Raw genomic sequence first — 18,072 nt, forward strand, 5'->3', positions numbered from 1 at the left:
CCGCCCCGGCCCCCTCCCGGAGGGCCCGAGCCGTGATTGGTTGCGCGCCGCGCTGACGCGGAGGGGCGGAGCCCTCGGGGTGAGTGGGGCCCGCGGTGGAGGAGGAGGAGGACATGACTCGCGCGGCGCTCGGGCTCCTGGGGGCCGGGCTGAGCCGGGGCATGAGCCGCTCTGGCCCCGAGCCGCGGCCTCACGGGAAGAGGTGGCTGGTGAGTGCGGGGGGCCGCAGGCATGACAGGAGGGGGGCTACGGGAGCGTCACCCGGAGGCCGGGGAGACAGACCCGGGCGGGGCGCCGACCTGGCTAAGGCTCTCGGGTGGGCCGCGGCGGAGCCCGGCCTCGCGTGCCGCTCCTCTGACGCCCCCCGGGGGTGGGCGGCGGGAGATGGCGGGAGCCGGCTGTAGGCTCGGATTTGTGAAACGAGGGTCTGCCGGGGAGCCGCGAAGTTTAGCCGAGGCATGATCCTGGCTTCCAGAGGATCCGGGCTTTGGAAGGGGAAAGGCTTACATTTCACAAATCTGTAAAAGAAGTTGGCATTTATTTCAAATAATGGTTTTTAAAAAATTATGAGAAGGCCCTCAGCCTCATCACAGGGGTCCATGACAGCAAACGTTTTAAGGAACTCTAAAGAAATGGATTCGCAGCTTCGTTTCTCATGTAATAATATTATAGCTATAATAGCTAATATGTATTATTAAAGAATAAGCAGTGCTTTGAGATTTGAGAGTTATTGTCAGCTTCAAGAAGTTTTCATTTAAGTTCAAAAAGGAGAGTCCCTCATTTCAGAAATGAGGTTGAACAAAAACATAGAGGCATGAGAGGCAGAGTGTTTTTTTTAAGTGGATGTGAAAGAGGGGAGAAAAAAATGACATGAGGCCAGAAAAGGGAGAGGTTAGGAAGGTTCTTAAATACTAGGCATTTAAGGGTCTAAATATTATTCATCAATTAATAAAGTATTAAAAAACTTTTGAGCAGAAAATTGATCAGAACAAATCTCTAGATGAGAGTTGGGCCATATTTACTAGGATGCATTGTAGCAGGGAAGACGGATCAGAATCTGCTGAGATAGTCCAGGCAGGTGGTGATAAGAGTGTGCTATACTATAATACCACCTATAGGAAAAGGGGGAAGGGGGAACTTCCAGAAATACATTTGGAGAAGTTTCTATAGAGCCTCTTTACCTATTAGAGGAGGTCAGAGTCAAAGAGAAGCCCAAGTGTTAAGATCAGTGGGCTAAGCAAGGCTACCAGTGCCATCAAGTGAAGTCAGAGGTAGTTTTGGGGAAAAGAATGAAGATGTTGGATTTGAAGTGCTGTTGGTTCATCCAGATGGAGATGTGCTGGAAGAGAAGTTGAGAGGTCAGGACTGAAGTTTCAGATTTGGGAATTATTGGCATAGAGGTAGTTGTCACTAGAGGAAATTGTGATCAGAGGGTCCCCCACTTTGGAAATGTTCATATTAGGGACATAGGAAGAACATAAACTTTCTGGGAAGAAGAGGGGGAATAGTTAAGACTGGATACCAGCTGATATCTCATGCAATAGTGCCTATTATAGCTATAATACCTAATATTATTAAAGAGTAACACTGTTTTGTGAGATCCAAGGGTCATTGTCAGGACATTGTGATATCTCAAGCAGGCAGGAGAGAAGACTAGAAAGTAGGAAGAGGCCAGGTGTTATAGCACTTTGAATGCCAAATAAGGGATTTTTATATTCAATACTAGAGGTGAGTGAGTCACTGTAGTTTATTGAATAGGGAGATGGCATGGTCAGATATGGGTTTTTTTTTTTAGGTTTTTGCAAGGCAAATGGGGTTAAGTGGCTTGCCTAAAGCCACACAGCTAGGTAATTATCAAGTGTCTGAGACCGGATTTGAACCCAGGTACTCCTGACTCCAGGGCCGGTGCTTTATCCACTGTGCCACTTAGCCACCCCCCACTGCGCCACCTAGCTGCCCCAGATATGTTCTTTAGGAAGATTAGACAGCTGAATGAAGGCTGTATGGGAGTAAATAAAGCAAGTCAACTTCAGTAGCACAGGAAAGAGGGGATAAAGTCACAGTGTCAGAGAAGGGGCATAAATATTAGACAAAATCAATAGGAATTTTAGCACCAGCAGCAGTCTCTGAAGGAACAGGGAGAGATCCAGGAGAATAAGCCTGGGGGGAGGAAAAGCCTTTGGATTTGGTGATCAGTGGTTTCCTTAGAACAATTTCAATAGAGTGGGAGGAAGCCCAACTGTATGAGAAAGTGGGTGGGTCAGGGGGAAATAGAGGGCAGCCCAGTTCTTCTCTGACCCACAGGTGGCTGGCCTGGGCAACTATGGGTTGCAGGGCACAAGACACAGTGTGGGCATGGCTGTGCTGAACCAGCTGGCCAGGCATCTGAATGTAGCTGACCAGTGGAAGAGGCAGCATCAGTGCTGTGCAGATGTGGTCATCGCCTACTTTGGAGAGGATGAACTGGTACTTCTCAAGCCCCGCCAGCTCATGAATGTCAATGGGCACAGTGTGGCCCAAGCTGGTGAGAGATCAGAGATTTTCAGGGCCTTCCCTGCCCTCTCTTGGGGGAGGAGGGATTGCTGGCACTAAACATTCACTAGATGCTGGTTTTCTCCCTAGAAATAACTTCATGGCAGAGGTTAATGAGAGTGCTCGATTGTTTTAGCTTGGTGGGGAGGGGGAGAATATGAATCCTGGATCTCTGCACTCTTCCTCATCCATCTTCCTCATTTCTCTGGAAAGCCAAGATATATCAGCTGACAGTTGAAGATATCTACTTGGTGCATGATGAGCTGGACAAGCCCCTGGGGAAGGTAGCCATGAAGATGGGAGGCAGTGCAAGGTGAGGGAGCCAGGGTCCTCAGGAGACCCTTGCCATCCCCAAAAGATTCCCACTTTGGGGCCAAGGAAGACCTTAAGTTAACCTCAATTTTCCCATCTGTAAATTAACTATGTTCATTACTGCCTAATTACCCTCTTGGAGATGTTGAGAAGAGAAAGCATGAGCCTGGTCATTGGAGCCTGGCAGGGACCACATGCACAAACCCCTTTATAATGTCATGGAAGAAGCTATGCTGCGGATGAGTCTCCTCATCTTCCCATTCTGTCTCTTCCTTGTCCCTGTCCTTTTGGGATTTCTAGGAAAACCTCTAATGAATATCTTACACTTGATCTTTCTGGTTTTTGTCTTGAAAGAGGTCACAACGGGGTGCGATCCTGCATCAGCTGTCTCAACTCAAATGTAAGTCTTCCCTCCCCTGCCTCAGTGTGTGCCTCAACAAACCCCCATGCTGTGAGACCTTACTGCTGAAATGAGGTTTTGAAGGGTCCTGGTGACAGCCTTTGTTCTGACCTTACTGTCCTAAGCATGTATTTGTGCTTTGTTCCCTTCTGTCCCTCTGCCCAATTCACCAGGATTGGCCACATGAGACTCTGGAGGGGAAGAGAGTAGTAGCCTGGCATTCTAGTGTTATTCCCCACTCCTATCAAAGGAACACTCTTCTGTTTGCTTCATCCCTAAAACAACATTTCTTCCATCTCATCTGTGTCCCATCCTTCGTGCTGCCTTGGGGGGTTTCCTGGCATAGCTTTGCAGTGGTACCTGAGTAGGGCTGCAAGGTAGAGAGCTGGGCATTAGGCAGGAGGCCATAATAAGCAGTGCCTTCTGCTCCAGATGAGAGGGTGTCTCTTCTGGATAGACAGCTGCCAGCGCTTTACCACTCACACCTCCAATCCACAGGTCATGTCCCGGCTTCGAATAGGCATTGGACGACCTTCCCACTCAGGTGCCGTGGAGCGGTATGTGTTGGACAGGTTCACAGCAGCTGAACAGGAACAACTGCCCCAGCTTCTGGAGCAGGCAACAGAACTGCTTCTCAGCCACATCCGCCATCGGAGCCTGGCAGGGACCACATGCACAAGCCCCTCCTGACATGATATATACCCACCACAATTGGCCAGAGCACAACTCATGAAGGTATTGATAGGCAGCCTCTCTTTGCCTTACTGGAGTAGGGCACAGGGCACAGCCTTGGTATTCCAGCCCCACTAGGAAGAGCCCTAGTCTAGGCTTGAGGTATAGTACAATGAGGAAAGAAGGCTTTAGGTTCACAGTACTTTACTCTCCCCACTCTTCCACATAGGACCTCCCCACACCTGTGCAATCACCAATTTATGGGACATTTAATTACTCTCCTGTCCCTGCATGGGGAATAAAGATTTGTCTTCCAAGAATGACGCTTGCTTTTCTTCCTCTGTTTCCTCCTCCACAAGGTTTGAGGACACAGAGGAGACAGAGAGTTGACTCTTCTTCATGGTAATAGCAGGCAGTGTGAATCTATTAAAGTTATATGGAAAGGAAACCTGAAGAAACAAAATTCAGGAAAACTGTTCTTAGAACTGCCTCCTCCTTCCCTCCTCCCTTGCTCTTCCCAGGTTCTATCATTTTCTTCTCTCATGCTTCCCCCTTTTGGCACCTTGGGGCAATAGATACCTTGAAATTTCTGAGACGAGTGGTTTGGGATAATAATTGTATGTCTTTTGGATTGAAGGGCATGTGGGCTGGTTGGAACATTGCATTCAGGCTCGACAGTCTGTATGGCATGCAGTTGGTCAGATGGAGGGGCTTGAGGTCCTTAGATCTGAAATGGTAACAGGTCAGAGCCAAGAAGTCCAGCAAAGGAACAAGTCCTGCAATGATGATAGCCCCTGCCCCCACCCACCCTTTGACATCATTTAAAAACATCCCTCTCCCATGAAAATTTCCCAGCACCACTCCATCCTCAAGTGATCTCTTTATAGAATAGGCTGGTCAGTCTGCAGTGGTAATAACACAGGAGATAAGAGACAATCTGGGTTCAAATCCTGTCTTAAACACTTGCTAGATGTGTGACCATAAGTAAGTCAACCTTTTCTCTTCTGTAAAATAGGGATAATAACAATTACTCTATCCTCCTCTAAATTTTGTTTAAGCACTTGGATGAACCTCATTGCATAATATGAATATGAATTATTAATAATAATAATACAATTAATCACTGCTCACTTTTCCTGCGGTGTCCTTACAGAGGGGCGGGAAACTTTTTGCTGGACTCTGATTAACTGAGCCATATGTGGCCCCAAAACCACAGCATGGCTCAGCATGGACATCAGCTGTTTCAGTATTTCCTCCTGCTCCAACTGGAAAAGCTCATCAAACTGGCCATCTTCAGTGTGCTTAGGTTGCATCTGGGAGAAGCAAGTCAAGGATGCAAGAAATCATCAAAGAGTGATCCCTCGTATTGTGTGTTTGGGTTAATCAAACCCTGCAGTTATGTAGCCCATTTAATTTGGTCCCAAAGTACTTTTTTTACATTGACCCCTCCATTACCCTGGGGCTAGGCAGGAAGACACTAAGACCCTGAGAGAAAGCAACTTGTCTAAGATCACAGTAGCAAAGTTGGGACTAGGTCCCAGGGTCCTGACTCCTAGACTAGAGTCCTATATTAAAAGAGAATTTGTAGTGAATCCTTCTGTGAAGTGAAAATTCCTCAATTCAGAGAAGAATAGGTATAGGCATAGGCAGCCTCAAACCCTCATCAGTCTCTTCATTTCTCTGAAGCTCATAAACTTTGCATTTCTTCCAGGGAATCCTATCAATGTACCCTGTTTATTGGGAATGAATGGAAAATGAACATAAAGTGGGGCCTTGTATATGTAAGAATATGTGTGTGTGTGTGTGTGTGTGTGTGTGTGTGTGTGTGTGTGTGACCTGTAGCCCCAGGGCCTCTGCACTGTATTTATCCCCACTAGGCTATCTGTAATCAGAAGCTGCTGGAGTATTAGGAGCTATTTTATTGCTTTGCCAAAAACTGTTTTATGAACTTGCCCACATATCAACGAATCTGAACATTTCCCTATAGGGAGAACAGAAAAAGAACTGAATATGAAACTACATATCTCCAATATGGGAAAAAATTTTAAATTCCCTCTTCAGATTCCAAAGTTCTAATTCTGCCTTAATTGTCTGAAGTTCCCTTCTGAATTTTCCTTCTGCTCTCTGTACATTTTTAAAAGTTCCATTAAGGGGCGACTAGGTGGTGCAGTGGATAGAGCACTGGCCTTGGAGTCAGGAGTACCTGAGTTCAAATCCGACCTCAGACACTTAATAATTACCTAGCCGTGTGGCCTTGGGCAAGCCACTCAACTCCATTGCCTTGCAAAAAACAACAACAAAAAAAACTAAAAGTTCCATTAATAATCTGTGTGTGTGTGTGTGTGTGTGTGTGTGTGATTAACACCCTCCCCTCCTCTAAATAGAAGCCATCTCTTACAATCAAGCAAAACATCTCTTGTCAACCTCATCCTGCCCCCACATTATAGAATTGTCAAACTGGTTCAATGAATTAATGTAACTGGGAAATATTTAATAAAATAAACATACTGTACAATATAAATAATGTCAATTTGTGGTTTTTTGCTATGAGGCCAGTGGGGAACCTCTATTTCAGTTTGACATTATTAATCTCTCATCTTTCTGCCAAAAGACAGGAAGCATGATCTTATCATTTGTTCTCAATAGAAGACCACCCCTCATGGCCATTAGCTTGTGGTCAGGGTGCAGGGAAGCCTCACCGTCAGCAGATCCCGGAGCAGGAACCTGGCTTGGAGCAGCACCTCTTCTACAGTGTGCTTCCGCTTCAGCTCATTTTCCAGCTCCTCTGTCATTTTCTTTGCTTCTTCCTGGTTGTTCCTGAGCTTCATCTTTAACTCCTCCATATCTTTCCTGGCAAGGGTCAGTTGGGAGACCATAGGGTCTGCTTGTCTTCTTTCCCTAATCCCACCCAGTCCAGATGAAAAGGAGAGAGGCCTAAAACAGGACTGTATTATCCTAGAATTGCTTGAATTGCTCCTCTGAGAATCAGATCATCTTTTTCTTTTTAAAATCTCTGATCTTTGACAGGAGAGGAGCCTCAAGACACCTGTTCCCAGGTATCATCTCAATTTACAGATGCAGAAAGTGAGGACCAGGAAGGTGACATTACAGAGCCAGGACTAGAACCACAGGTCCTTGGTAACAGTTTATTAGGACATGTTATAGCCTTCCATGGTCATTTGCAAAATCCCTACTTGGGCAGTACCCTGGATGGACAGAGCTGGAAATCTGGCTTCAGACACTAAGTGCTTAACTCTCCGAATGAAGTCGATGAAGATGTCCTACCTCAGATTGTGGTTGTCCTGCTGTATTTGCTGGAAAGCCATCTCTAACTGGGCCAACACAATCCTTATCTTTTCAGCTTCTTCCATTTTCTGCTGCTGTTCCTCACACTTTTCAGCCAGAAACCATATCAACTAGGGTGATAAGAATAGTTAGCATCTCCATAGTACTGTAAGTTTATAAAGTACTTTACATATAGAGATCTTCATACAGATAAGGAAACTAAGGCAGAGGTTAAGTGACTTGCCCAAGACTAGTTAAACATTTTAGGTAGAATTGGAACTTTGAGTCTTCCTGACTCCAAATCCCAAACTCTATCCACTGTGCCACCCAGCTGCATAGGTTGGCTGAGGGAAGGAAGATGTGATGATGGACTTCATAGGTGGCATACAGACCAAAGTGAAAAGGCTGCCATCCTTCCTCCATAGTTACCTGCAGGTCACTCCATTCCTACCCTGATCAAGCCCTATGTGTTTCTCCAGGTAGATTCCCTGCTGTAATGAAGTCTTGATTTGCCTTTCCTCCCTCTCCTTACATTTATATTTTGATTTTTCCATGCCTTCTGTCTAGAATGGTCTAGAAGGAGGAGAAGCCATTATAAGAGAAGCGGCAGGAGTTAACAAAAAATGGGTCTCTAAGTTGTCCCTGTCCACACACATCTTGATGTCTCTGTCTTTATTGGACAGCTCCCCACTCCCTTTTGCATAGGACTGGACACAGAAAACAAGCAAACCTAATACATTCTGAATTGTAAAGTCCTAGAAATATGAAAGGAAAAATATGTGAAATTCCATGCCCCCCACTCCCCCATTTTCAGGAATAAATAAGCAATGGGGAGGGGGCGAGAGGGAGAATGTTTATTTCCCAAAAATGTTTCCTCTCCCCCAGCACCCACCCTTCCCATATCTTTCCAGTTCTACAAGGGATGAATTCAGATCCCAGGATATGACATCTCTCTTGGAAAAAGCAAAGGCATTAGGATCCCTGACTCCCAAGTCCCCAAAGCTGGGCAGCCCCTGTTAGGCCAGTTGTTACCTTGAGTCGATTCATTCTGTCTTTAGACATCATCTTCTTGTTGCTCTCCAGCATAGTCAGCTGCTTGCTCATCTCCTCTGTGACCTGTTTCAGTTCTTCATTCTCATTGTACAGCTGTTGGCTTTTGTTGGACACTTTGGCCAGCTGTCTGGTCACTGTCATATTCTCTTTGATTACCTTCCTGGTTGTCTCTGATATCTGAAAACCGGACACCTTGCGAAACTCCATTGCCGCCTTGTTCACTCGTTGGACTATTTCCTTTTTTATTCTAGGGTTTTTTGGAGAAGGAGTCCTTAGGGTTAAAAGTCCTCAATCTACCCAGAAAGTAGTTTCTGATACTTCCCTCTCCCACACCACATTCCCTGATCTGGGATCCTTAATCATGATTGCCTCAGTGCTTTACTAAGCTGGACATCAGCAGAGCTGGAAGAAGTTTAGAGATTTAGCCCCACCCCCTCCTTTTACAGAGGAGTAAACTGAGGCTAAGAGAGGGGTGCAATGCCAAACAGCTAATAAAAGTAGTAATAGATTACTTGGATAGAATTGCTTCTGAGTTGAGGGACCTGACCTAAGGACTCCCAGGAAATTCCTTGATCCCTTCCATCATTGCCTTCCCCACCCCATATAGGGGAACTCAGACCTGTCTTTGTTTAACACAAGATTCCTCTCCAGGGAATAAATCCAGTCCTTGTACTCATCCTGTTCTTTCTTCAATTGTTCTTCCAGCAAAGCAAATTTAGCCATAAGTTCTTCCTTCTGGATCCGGTACTCATCCAGGGCAGCTACCTTCCCCCCTGCCCAGAGAAGTCCTAGTGAGTCAGCAGATTCCCAATACCTCCAAAAGACTTCAGCAGACTTGAGGGGTATGAGGGTTGTGGTCATGGTCTATCTCTAGTCATATGTTCCTAAGATCCTCACCTCTGGAACAAACTCCTGTCTTTTCCCCCTCCCCTCATGCACCTTTGTGACCTATTTCTTATGAATCCAAGTTTAATTTCCCACAGTTCTGCTATATGCATCCTCTGGTCTCCCTGGTCATTCTTACTAATAACTCACATTTATGAAGCCCATTACAAAGTACTCTGCCCATTTTGTAGAGTAGGAAATTTAAGTAATATCATCCCCATTTTGCCTGTGAGGAAACTGACGGATAGGGAATGCAAATGAATTATCCATGGACGCAACTAGTAAGTGTCAGAGATAATATTTGAAATCAGGTACAAAGACTTGAAGTCCAAGGTGTTTTCCTCTAATCTAGGCTTCCTGCCTACATCCTTCTTGTTTGGAACAATGGTTCTCTCCATGGGAGAACCTTTCTAGGCACTTATTCAAGCAGATCCTTCTCATGAAACACCCTTTCTCCCACCTTCAATTTATTTCAATTTTACTCATTTTCAAGCCTCACTTTCAGTCCCACCTCTTCCCATTCAGTCATCTCTGTTTGTTCCACTGAAAACTGATGTCTCCCTTGTAAGAAATCCAGAGCATTTATGTAAAGTTCAACTATAATATTGTAAGAATGATTGTTTAACAAAGAGACCATAATTTAGATATCCAAATGAGTGCTATTCCCCTCTTCAAAGCTGTTCCTTTAGGAGACTGAGCATGGATTCTAATGATTCTGTCATTGCTCAAGACATTTTTGGAACTTCTCTTTGGGAATGACCTTCAAACCCTGTGGTCCATTCTTTTTATTTTTATTTTTGCAAGGCAATGGGGTTAAGTGACTCACCCAAGGTCACACAGCTACATAATTATTAAGTGTATGAGGTCGGCTTTGAACTCAGATCCTCCTGACTCAGATCCACCAGACCAGGTCTGGTGCTCTATCCACTGTGCCACCTAGCCACCCTGGTCCATTCTTTTTAAATAACCTCAGTGGTGGCATATTGTCATCCTTTTGACAAACAAATCAATAAACTATTAAGTCCCTTCTATATGCAAGATGAGAGGTAGCACAGCATAGTGGATAGAGGTTTTGCCTTGAATCTGGGAATCTCTGAACTCAAGTCTTACTGAACGCATTTTAGCTGTGTGCACCTCCATAAGGCCATTAAGTTATAAAGGAGTCGTAGACAGGGAGTTTCCATACAAGAAGTTTGTCCATTCACTTTCAATGCCATCTTTCCCCATTCCAGTGACTAGTACCCTCCTCCCCAAATGACTTTGTGGTTATTCTGTACATATTCTGTATTATGTATGTACACATTGTCTTCCCTTGGAAATTCTTAGGGCAAGGATTAATTGCTATGTTTATATTTCTAGTGCCTTGACTGATTGTCCCCTTGATGGGTCTGTCTCCACCTCCTCAAGTAAAACAAACAACAACAAAAAAAGGTATTTATCTTAGGACCTGGAAAACATAGATAAAATAAAGAAATCAACATAGTCCCTGTCTTCAAAGAGTCAGCTACACAAAGAAAAAGACAAACAAGATGAAGTTGATCAAGACAGAGGGCATAAGGAGAAAAAGACTGGGAAAATGTGAAGAGAATTCACTCCTCTCTAATAATAATTTCTAATGCACACATTATCTCATTTGAGCCTCACAACAATCCTGGGGGAAAGGAACTAATCCATTAGCCCCACGTCCTAGATGAGGAAACTAAGGATCCGAGAGACTAAAGTTACAACTAGTAAGTGTCAGAGGTTGATTTTGAATTTGTCTTCTTGGCTCCAAAATCCATTGCTCCATCTACTACTTTCCCTTATAAACAAACCTTCATATAACATCAAGTTTTTTACAGAAATGACTGCATCTATAATTGGTAGAAAAAACATCCTAATTGGGCTTTCACTTCTTCAATTAGGATGAACACTAGCACACTATATTCCGCCTTTGCTTTCTTGACTTTTTAGCAGAAAGGGAATATAACAAGCTTCCTTAGTTGGCAGATATGATATCTGGAATCAACTCAAGTTATTCATAACCGAGATTGGTGATTAATGTGGGCAAATGAGCTGGATCACAAATAGGGTGTGAATCTCCAATCATTAAAACTCATTTTCTGACTCATAAACTGGTTCTCAACTCCCAAACAGGATTCCAGAAATGCTTTGAGTAGAAGGTTGCCTCTTTTGAATGCCTATTGAACTTATCATACACTTCTTCATTCTAAGATCTTCAATGATTACCCACTGCCTCCTGAATCTAGAATATGTCATTCAAGGCCCCAAATCCTACTTTTCTAGTCCTAATTCACACCACCGCTCTTCATATATTCCGGTCAGAGTAGACAGTTGCTGGCACCTGAACATGTCCTATGTTCCAATTTTTCATCTTCATTCACTTTTGATCTGGCTTCACCCTATGCTATTTCCCTTTTGTTGACATCTTAACCTTCTTTCAAGGCTCTGTCAGATGTCACCTCCTAAAAGAAACTGTCTCATTCCTCCTAGCTGGAAGTGACTTTTCTTTTATCCAATTTAAGAACTCTGCATCTGTCTTAACAGCTGTAGTAGAGGGAGCAAGGAAGGAAAGAAGGAGGAAGAAAGTCATATTCTGGGATGTCTAGGTTCTGGTCAGTTTGTTAAATCAACTTCAAGTCCCCTGGCCTAGATAGTATAGTCTTATCTTACAGCTGTATCTTATCTCCCCGCCTAGACTATAAGCTCACCAAAGATAGGCACCGACACTGTCTCTTCTTTCTCCTCTCTCCTCCAGAGTGTAGCCTAGCCAGGGTTGGGCACACAGATGGTGCTCAGTAAAGATGTGTTGATGTACCGATTGATTTGGGCCCTTCCCTTACCCAGCAAGACATTCTCCAAGATGAGCTGGTCTTTGGTCTCCTGGAACTCATGACGAACCTGGGCCAGCTGGGATTCAAAGGCATCTTTCTCCATTTCCTTGGAGAGCTGCAGCCCCTGAAGCTGTTCAGTGAGGTCTGTGATCTCATACATTCGTTGCTTGAGTGAACTTCGGAGGAAAGAGACGATCTCCTTCTTATTTTGAGCCAACCGTTCAAACTTATCCCGGAATAGTTTATCCTTCACCACCATCTCATCCCATTTCTTTTGATACCTGTAATAGTGAGATCAGAAATTTCAGGGGGTGCTGTATTAGATAACCTACCTAGAGCTGGTTGAGAAAAGCGCAGGGAGTTTGAGATATTAAACAGAAAGTCTATGGGCTGGAACCACCACTCTTATTTCTACTTCTCTGGGAGAAACTGCTCTCTGAATCCTGCTTTAAGGTCATTCAAAATATGTGTTATGATTTATTACAAAACAGAAACTGTCTGTTAGATAATATAGTTAGATAGAAGTACCTCAGATATATATTTTAGATCAAGTTTGGAAAGAATTGATCTAAATCAGATTTACCAAAATATCAAAATTACTTTTGCAATGGTATTTGAAGAAAGAACCAAGAAGTCCATCCTTTCTCAAAACATTTGGTCTTTGAATGACACTTGAGAATCCCATTTAATTCTTTGGGTTAAGCATTGTCCCATCCTTTGTTCGATTCAAATCCCTCATTGGAGGGCTAACATATCAAGTCTCCATTATTTCAATATAATCGAGTTTTTCAGAAAGTTGTAGTTACTCAGTCTCCCTCTTCAGAGGAAATGGAGATGCTAGGTGGTAGGAAAGAGCTCAGAAGGAGGAGCTAAACAACTTGGTCTTTGGAGGACCAAGAGCCCTCCAGGAGCCAAGCACAGTGACCATCCACCTAGGACTCCAGCTTCCTAGTACACAGAGCTGGTCTGTTCTTCGGACTTATAGAGCTGACAGGGCCCAGAGGTGTCATACATTCCAACCCCTTCCTTTTCCGTTTTACAGTTGGAGAAGCTGAGGCTCTAAGGTGAATGGGTGAAGGTGAAAACTTTCTCTAGGTTATAAAGTTGGTTGGAGGCAGAGCTAGGATTAAGCCTAGGCCTCTTGACTCCATATTCAGAGTCCTTCCCATCAGAGCCAGCCCCTCCCTCCCAGGGCCTCAGTGTCAGTTGCCCCCATTGCCCCAACAGAGTGTGGAACCCTGGCTGGCTGTTGTCTGGGCCTCCCAGCTCACTGACTGAAGGATCCTCTTCTCCAAGTCCTGGATCTGGATTTGATAACACTTGCGAATTTCCTCTGTGATGACCTCTTCTGAAGCTGATGGACCTCCCTTCTTGCCTTTCTTTTTCCCAGCCTCCCCACCTCCTTTTTTGGGCCCCATGGCAGCTAGGAACTCTAAGTTCACCACTGCCCCTTTAAAAGGCCAGGTTGTTGCTAAGGAAGCTGCTCCCCACCTGACTGGAGTCTCATACATAGCAACAGACTGAGAGGAAGGAGGTGGACTTAAAGGAGCCCTGCTCCTCATAAATCAGTCCCTGGGCTTGGACTTGGCTTTACTTATCATTCTTTCTTACCTGACCTCACAAGATTGTGGTAAAGGAAGAACTGCAAAAAATTTCTCTTCTCTTTCTTTTCTTTTTTAACTCAGATTTAATATTTCATGGGTTTAAGGGAACTCCTTGTGAGAAAATTTACCAAGGCAGGTCAGCCCCTGCTCAGAATTCCCTGATGAGTTAACATGACTTGCCTAGGACCATACAACCAGTCTGTGTCAGAAGTGGGACTGGATCCCAGGTCTTCCTACATCTCCATCCACTAGGCCATAGCTGCCTCTCCTATAAATGGGAATATTGTAATCCCAACCAGAACACCTTCCCATAGAAGTGGTAGAGGACCACAGCACATATTTAGGGGATCTAGAATGTGTGCTGATACATACTTCTGCCCAAGATTTTTGGGACAACAGTATTGAGACAGAAGAGGACAATAGGCCACAGTCTACTATAGCTCTGCAATGAATGGGATACAATACAGTGAAAAGCCAAGGGAAACCTGGGATCTCTTGGTGAAGAGGATGTGAAGGTGAAGAGATGTGGGGGAGAGAACAGGATTTTGTACAGAAGCAGACTGGAGCTGAAATTGGGGCAGATTAGATTAAACTAGTATCTTTAGTCAGTAACAGCTATTGCTGTCCAGTCCCTGGCTTCTTTCTGCTTTCTCCTTCCTAGGGTGCTATACTGAAAAACTCCAGACCTCCTTTACCTTGGCCAACCACTTCCAAAGCTGGAGGAAAGGAAAAGAAATCTTCAGGGATATCGTCACTGCAGCTTGCTATACATTGTTGGGGGGTTTTTGTTTGTTTTTTTTTTTTGTTGTTATACTTTTTTTTAGTTTTTGCAAGGCAATGGGGTTAAGTGGCTTGCCCAAGGCCACACAGCTAGGTAATTATAAAGTGTCTGAGGCTGTATTTGAACTCAGGTACTCCTAATTTCAGAGCCGGTGCTCTACCCACTGCGCCACCTAGCTGCCCTATACATTGTTTTAATGCCTATTTTCAGCACTTTTTAAAACTGCTAACAAATTACATGATCATTAGTAGTCTTTTGTGTAATCTATGAGTTTAGGAAGTTTGGGGGATTGGGGAAAACCAGCCTGTGAGGAAAAATGGGAGTTCAAGTTTAGCATTTTAATTGTTTTATTTCTGAGATTATTCTAGAGATTCCCTGCTAGCCTGCTTTGAACCCAGAAAGTTAGCAAGGAGTTCAGCTTGTATTGGGGGTAGAAGGAGGAATAGTATTGATGGTTCCAAATTATACCTTTTAGGACTATTTCTAGCTTAACATTAGAAAACACCACTGCATCAATACCCATACCCTGTACTTCATTATTATTTCCATTAACTTGGAAAAGTAAAGATACATTACTTAGCATATATTCCATTTTCTTCATTTCCACACTCACCTTCCCTAAACTTTAAGCCTATGTTATTTCACTCCTGGACAATGCAATATTCCAGCTGTTTCTCCCTCTCTCATTAAACTAACCCCCCCCTAAACAATATGGCAGTTTGTCTTCTTGGTGCAGATGTGTTCCACAAAATGATGCTTCTCACTCTTATAGCCAATTGTTCCTTTAAACTCTGTCCCACAAAACTCTGACACAAACCATCTTTTCTTGTACATTGTTTTCTTTTAAAAATTTTTTTATTTAAGGCAAATTGGGTTAAATGTGCCAAAGGTCACACCGCTAGGTAACTATTAAGTGTCTGAGGTCAGATTTGAACTCAGTTCCTCCTGAGTTCAGGGCTGGTGCTCTGTTGTTGTGCATTGTTTCTAGAGGCCTTTGGACACAATGTTCCTCAGCCTTAAAAGGAAATGGGAAGCATCTATTTCACAGGTTTGTTGTGAGAGTATATGAAATGTGCTTTGGCTATATAAATGCTATTATTTTTCTTCCTTTGTGGGTTGTCTTCACCACCCGTACTTTGTCTTCCCCTGTCACCCTCACCCCAACCCAATCCACCCTCGATGGAATTTGGAACCATGCCCTCATATTGAAGGCTGGGCATGTCATGCTTGCATTGTATCCTCAGCACTTAGCAGAGTGCTTGCCCCATAGTGCTTAATTGTTCATTCATTCATTCAATTCATTCTTTCAATTCCTTCATCTCTTCATTCTTCCTAGTCAGATGGAGAACTACTTGATACCTTTTCCGCTTCTACCTTACAATGCCTTGCATAGGACTGGACTATGTGAAGTTGTCAGGAATGACTTTGATAAGGATGGAAGAGCTTGGAAGGAGAAAACAACCTTCAGATGGCACCCAAGATGTTTGGGAAAGGAGCACAGAAAGATGTGGGTGCAGAAATTCTTGAGGGACAACAGATAGGAGTTCCCATGCCAAGTCCTCATGAAGGGTCCTTTCATGACTGAACTCTCACGAGAGTTGGGAGCCCTGAGTTCTAAACCAGCTTACCAAAGTCATATGAGCACTCCTGGGTCTCAATAATGTTTATTGAGTGCTTATATATTTTATATATAATACATAACATATATATATATATATATACATATTATATATATAATTATATACTACAAAAGGGATAATCATCTCTGTCCACCTCCTAAGGTGGTTATGAAGATTAAAGAATTGGGCCCCCATCACTACTTACTTGACTATTGGCAATAACCTCCTAACTGGTCTTCCTGAGCTTTCATCCTCACTCTCTAGGCTCTGTATAGCTGCCAAACCAGCAATCCTAAAATAGGTCACATTCCCTTGTTCAAGAAACTCCTAGCTTCCTATTACTTCTAGGATAGAATTCAGATTCCTCCACATACTGGTTCCAGGACTTTCCAAGCTATTCTTACATTGTTTTCATCATGGTCAAGCCAACCTTGTTCTTTCTTGTTCCCTCCCTGCTCACTGCTGCCTCTTGGAATCTCTAGCTCCTCTCAAGGCTCAGTTTGTGTGTCACTTTTTTTACTAGGTCTTTCTTGATTCCTTACTTCCAATATCTTCCTATCCTGAAATTACTTTGTATTTACTCATTTATGTACATGTTATATGCCCCCTTCCCCAGTAAGTTGTAAGATCCTTGAAGATGTAGTAATGTGGAAGTTATGTCTGACTCTTTGCTGCTCCATTTGTGATATTCCAGCTATTCGATTATTCCAACTGAGATCCTAGAGTGGTTTATCATTTCCTTCTCTCATACAGATAGGGAAACTGAGACAAAGATGAAGTGACATGCCCAGGGTTACCCAGCTAGGAAGTGTCTGATTTGAATTCAAGTCTTCCTGTTTCCAGGTCCAGTAATTTATCCTCTGGGTCACCTAGAGGCATTGACCTCAAGTGAAAGTTCTTGGGAAAGTCTGAGATGGTTGCACAAACCTACGGTGCTCATATGATGATTTCTTTTAGGGGAATTGCATGGTCTTCATTTCCTTGTGGCCTTCATTTCCCTGTGGCCAATTCCTTACTGTTGTTGGTCAAAGCAGCCAGCCTGGACAAATGGGGGGGGGGGTGAGGTGTGGTGTGCTGCCAGCTTTCCTGGCTACTGACTATTAAGTAGCATCATAGGATGGTAGAGCTAGAAGGAACCTAAGAATTCACTGAATTTAACTCCCCTCCCCTGTTTTATAAATAAAAACAGAATCATAGAGGTTATATAATTTGCCCAAGGTCAGACAGTTAAGTATCAGAGTTCAAATGTGAACCCAGATCCTCTGACTCAAAATTCAGTGTCCTTTCCATCACATCACACTGCCTCCCAAGTGGGACTTCAGGAGAAGTAGCAGCACCTGGATGAACACAGCTGGGGCTCTTGTACGCCTCTGAAACGTCCAACTATTGCAGTTCAAACCCCACCACACAGATTATGAATACCAAATGGGCAACAATGTGACTCAGGCTAGTGAGAGAGCAGGGATTGGAAGAGGAGCTACTTTAATTAGTTACTGTGACCCCCAGACCATAGGGAAAGTCACTAATGAGGGAGCATAGAGTGGGAGATGAAATATATATGGGGGCCTCTCTCCCAACCCAGATAATTTTTATGGGGAAGTAGTATAAAAAGGGACCTCACTCTCTTTTGATCCAACTGGAATGATTTGACTGCTACTGACTGGCACTGCCTAACATTCTAAGGAGCACTATGAGTTCTGTTTCCTCACTCTTTGATGAAAGGTTGCTCCAAACTCTCCCCACCCCACTAGAGCTTCCTAAAGAGTGCCTTTCATTCTTTTTTTTTTAGTTTTTTTTTTTAGCTTTTGTTTTGTTTTTTTTTTTTAGTTTTTGTAAGGCAATGGGGTTAAGTGGCTTGCCCAAGGCCACACAGCTAGGTAATTATTAAGTGTCTGAGGCTGGATTTGAACTCAGGTACTTCCTGACTCCAAGGCCAGTGTTCGATCCACTGCACTACCTAGCTGCCCCCCTTTCATCCTTTTAATCTGGGGAAGAGTAGTAAGGTCAGCTTCATCAATTTCTCAGGGTTGACCCTATTTGGTTGGCTTTTCAAAAATTTTTTCATTTATTTAAGGCAATGGGGTGAAGAGTGACT

At 43.8% G+C, this 18,072-nt stretch overlaps 2 protein-coding genes across 4 annotated transcripts; one reads left to right on the forward strand and one right to left on the reverse strand.

The window, feature by feature from the left end:
- Nucleotides 1-67: 67 nt before the first annotated feature.
- Nucleotides 68-6,448, forward strand: PTRH1 (peptidyl-tRNA hydrolase 1 homolog). Of its 2 annotated transcripts, XM_074211107.1 has the most exons (6): nucleotides 68-209; nucleotides 2,305-2,524; nucleotides 2,746-2,845; nucleotides 3,199-3,244; nucleotides 3,743-3,979; nucleotides 5,628-6,447. In XM_074211107.1, exons 1-5 carry the CDS (start codon nucleotides 114-116, stop codon nucleotides 3,932-3,934), a joined length of 654 nt encoding a protein of 217 aa, XP_074067208.1. In that variant the 5' UTR covers nucleotides 68-113; the 3' UTR covers nucleotides 3,935-3,979; nucleotides 5,628-6,447. The 2 variants fall into 2 exon arrangements, with proteins under 2 accessions (XP_074067208.1, XP_074067207.1); XM_074211106.1 differs by having other exon boundaries at nucleotides 69-209; nucleotides 3,743-6,448.
- Nucleotides 4,104-13,473, reverse strand: LOC141505336 (cilia- and flagella-associated protein 157-like). 2 transcript variants are annotated; one of them, XM_074211103.1, is made up of 9 exons: nucleotides 13,249-13,473; nucleotides 11,983-12,254; nucleotides 8,874-9,027; nucleotides 8,234-8,501; nucleotides 7,202-7,332; nucleotides 6,616-6,766; nucleotides 5,048-5,229; nucleotides 4,496-4,643; nucleotides 4,104-4,365 (listed from the first exon to the last, which is right to left on the reverse strand). In XM_074211103.1, the coding sequence occupies exons 1-9, from the start codon at nucleotides 13,389-13,391 to the stop codon at nucleotides 4,186-4,188; spliced, it is 1,629 nt and encodes a 542-aa protein (XP_074067204.1). In that variant the 5' UTR covers nucleotides 13,392-13,473; the 3' UTR covers nucleotides 4,104-4,185. The 2 variants fall into 2 exon arrangements, with proteins under 2 accessions (XP_074067204.1, XP_074067205.1); XM_074211104.1 differs by lacking the exon at nucleotides 13,249-13,473 and adding an exon at nucleotides 12,574-13,196.
- Nucleotides 13,474-18,072: the final 4,599 nt, after the last annotated feature.

Source organism: Macrotis lagotis, chromosome 1 (assembly GCF_037893015.1).
Source record: "Macrotis lagotis isolate mMagLag1 chromosome 1, bilby.v1.9.chrom.fasta, whole genome shotgun sequence".
Classification (NCBI taxonomy): Eukaryota; Metazoa; Chordata; class Mammalia; order Peramelemorphia; family Peramelidae; genus Macrotis; species Macrotis lagotis.

What these genes read in the sequence shown, in the direction of transcription:
- LOC141505336 (XM_074211103.1), bottom strand. Translation starts at nt 13,391, where the DNA reads ATGGGGCCCAAAAAAGGAGGTGGGGAGGCTGGGAAAAAGAAAGGCAAG. An exon ending in TTGGAGAAGAGGATCCTTCA is followed by an intron (nt 12,255 to 13,248) that starts GTCAGTGAGCTG and finishes TCACTATTACAG; the next exon opens with GTATCAAAAGAAATGGGATG. An exon ending in GTAAGGACACCGCAGGAAAA is followed by an intron (nt 4,644 to 5,047) that starts GTGAGCAGTGAT and finishes TTACCATTTCAG; the next exon opens with ATCTAAGGACCTCAAGCCCC.
- PTRH1 (XM_074211107.1), top strand. Translation starts at nt 114, where the DNA reads ATGACTCGCGCGGCGCTCGGGCTCCTGGGGGCCGGGCTGAGCCGGGGC. An exon ending in GCACAGTGTGGCCCAAGCTG is followed by an intron (nt 2,525 to 2,745) that starts GTGAGAGATCAG and finishes TTCTCTGGAAAG; the next exon opens with CCAAGATATATCAGCTGACA. An exon ending in TCAGCTGTCTCAACTCAAAT is followed by an intron (nt 3,245 to 3,742) that starts GTAAGTCTTCCC and finishes TCCAATCCACAG; the next exon opens with GTCATGTCCCGGCTTCGAAT.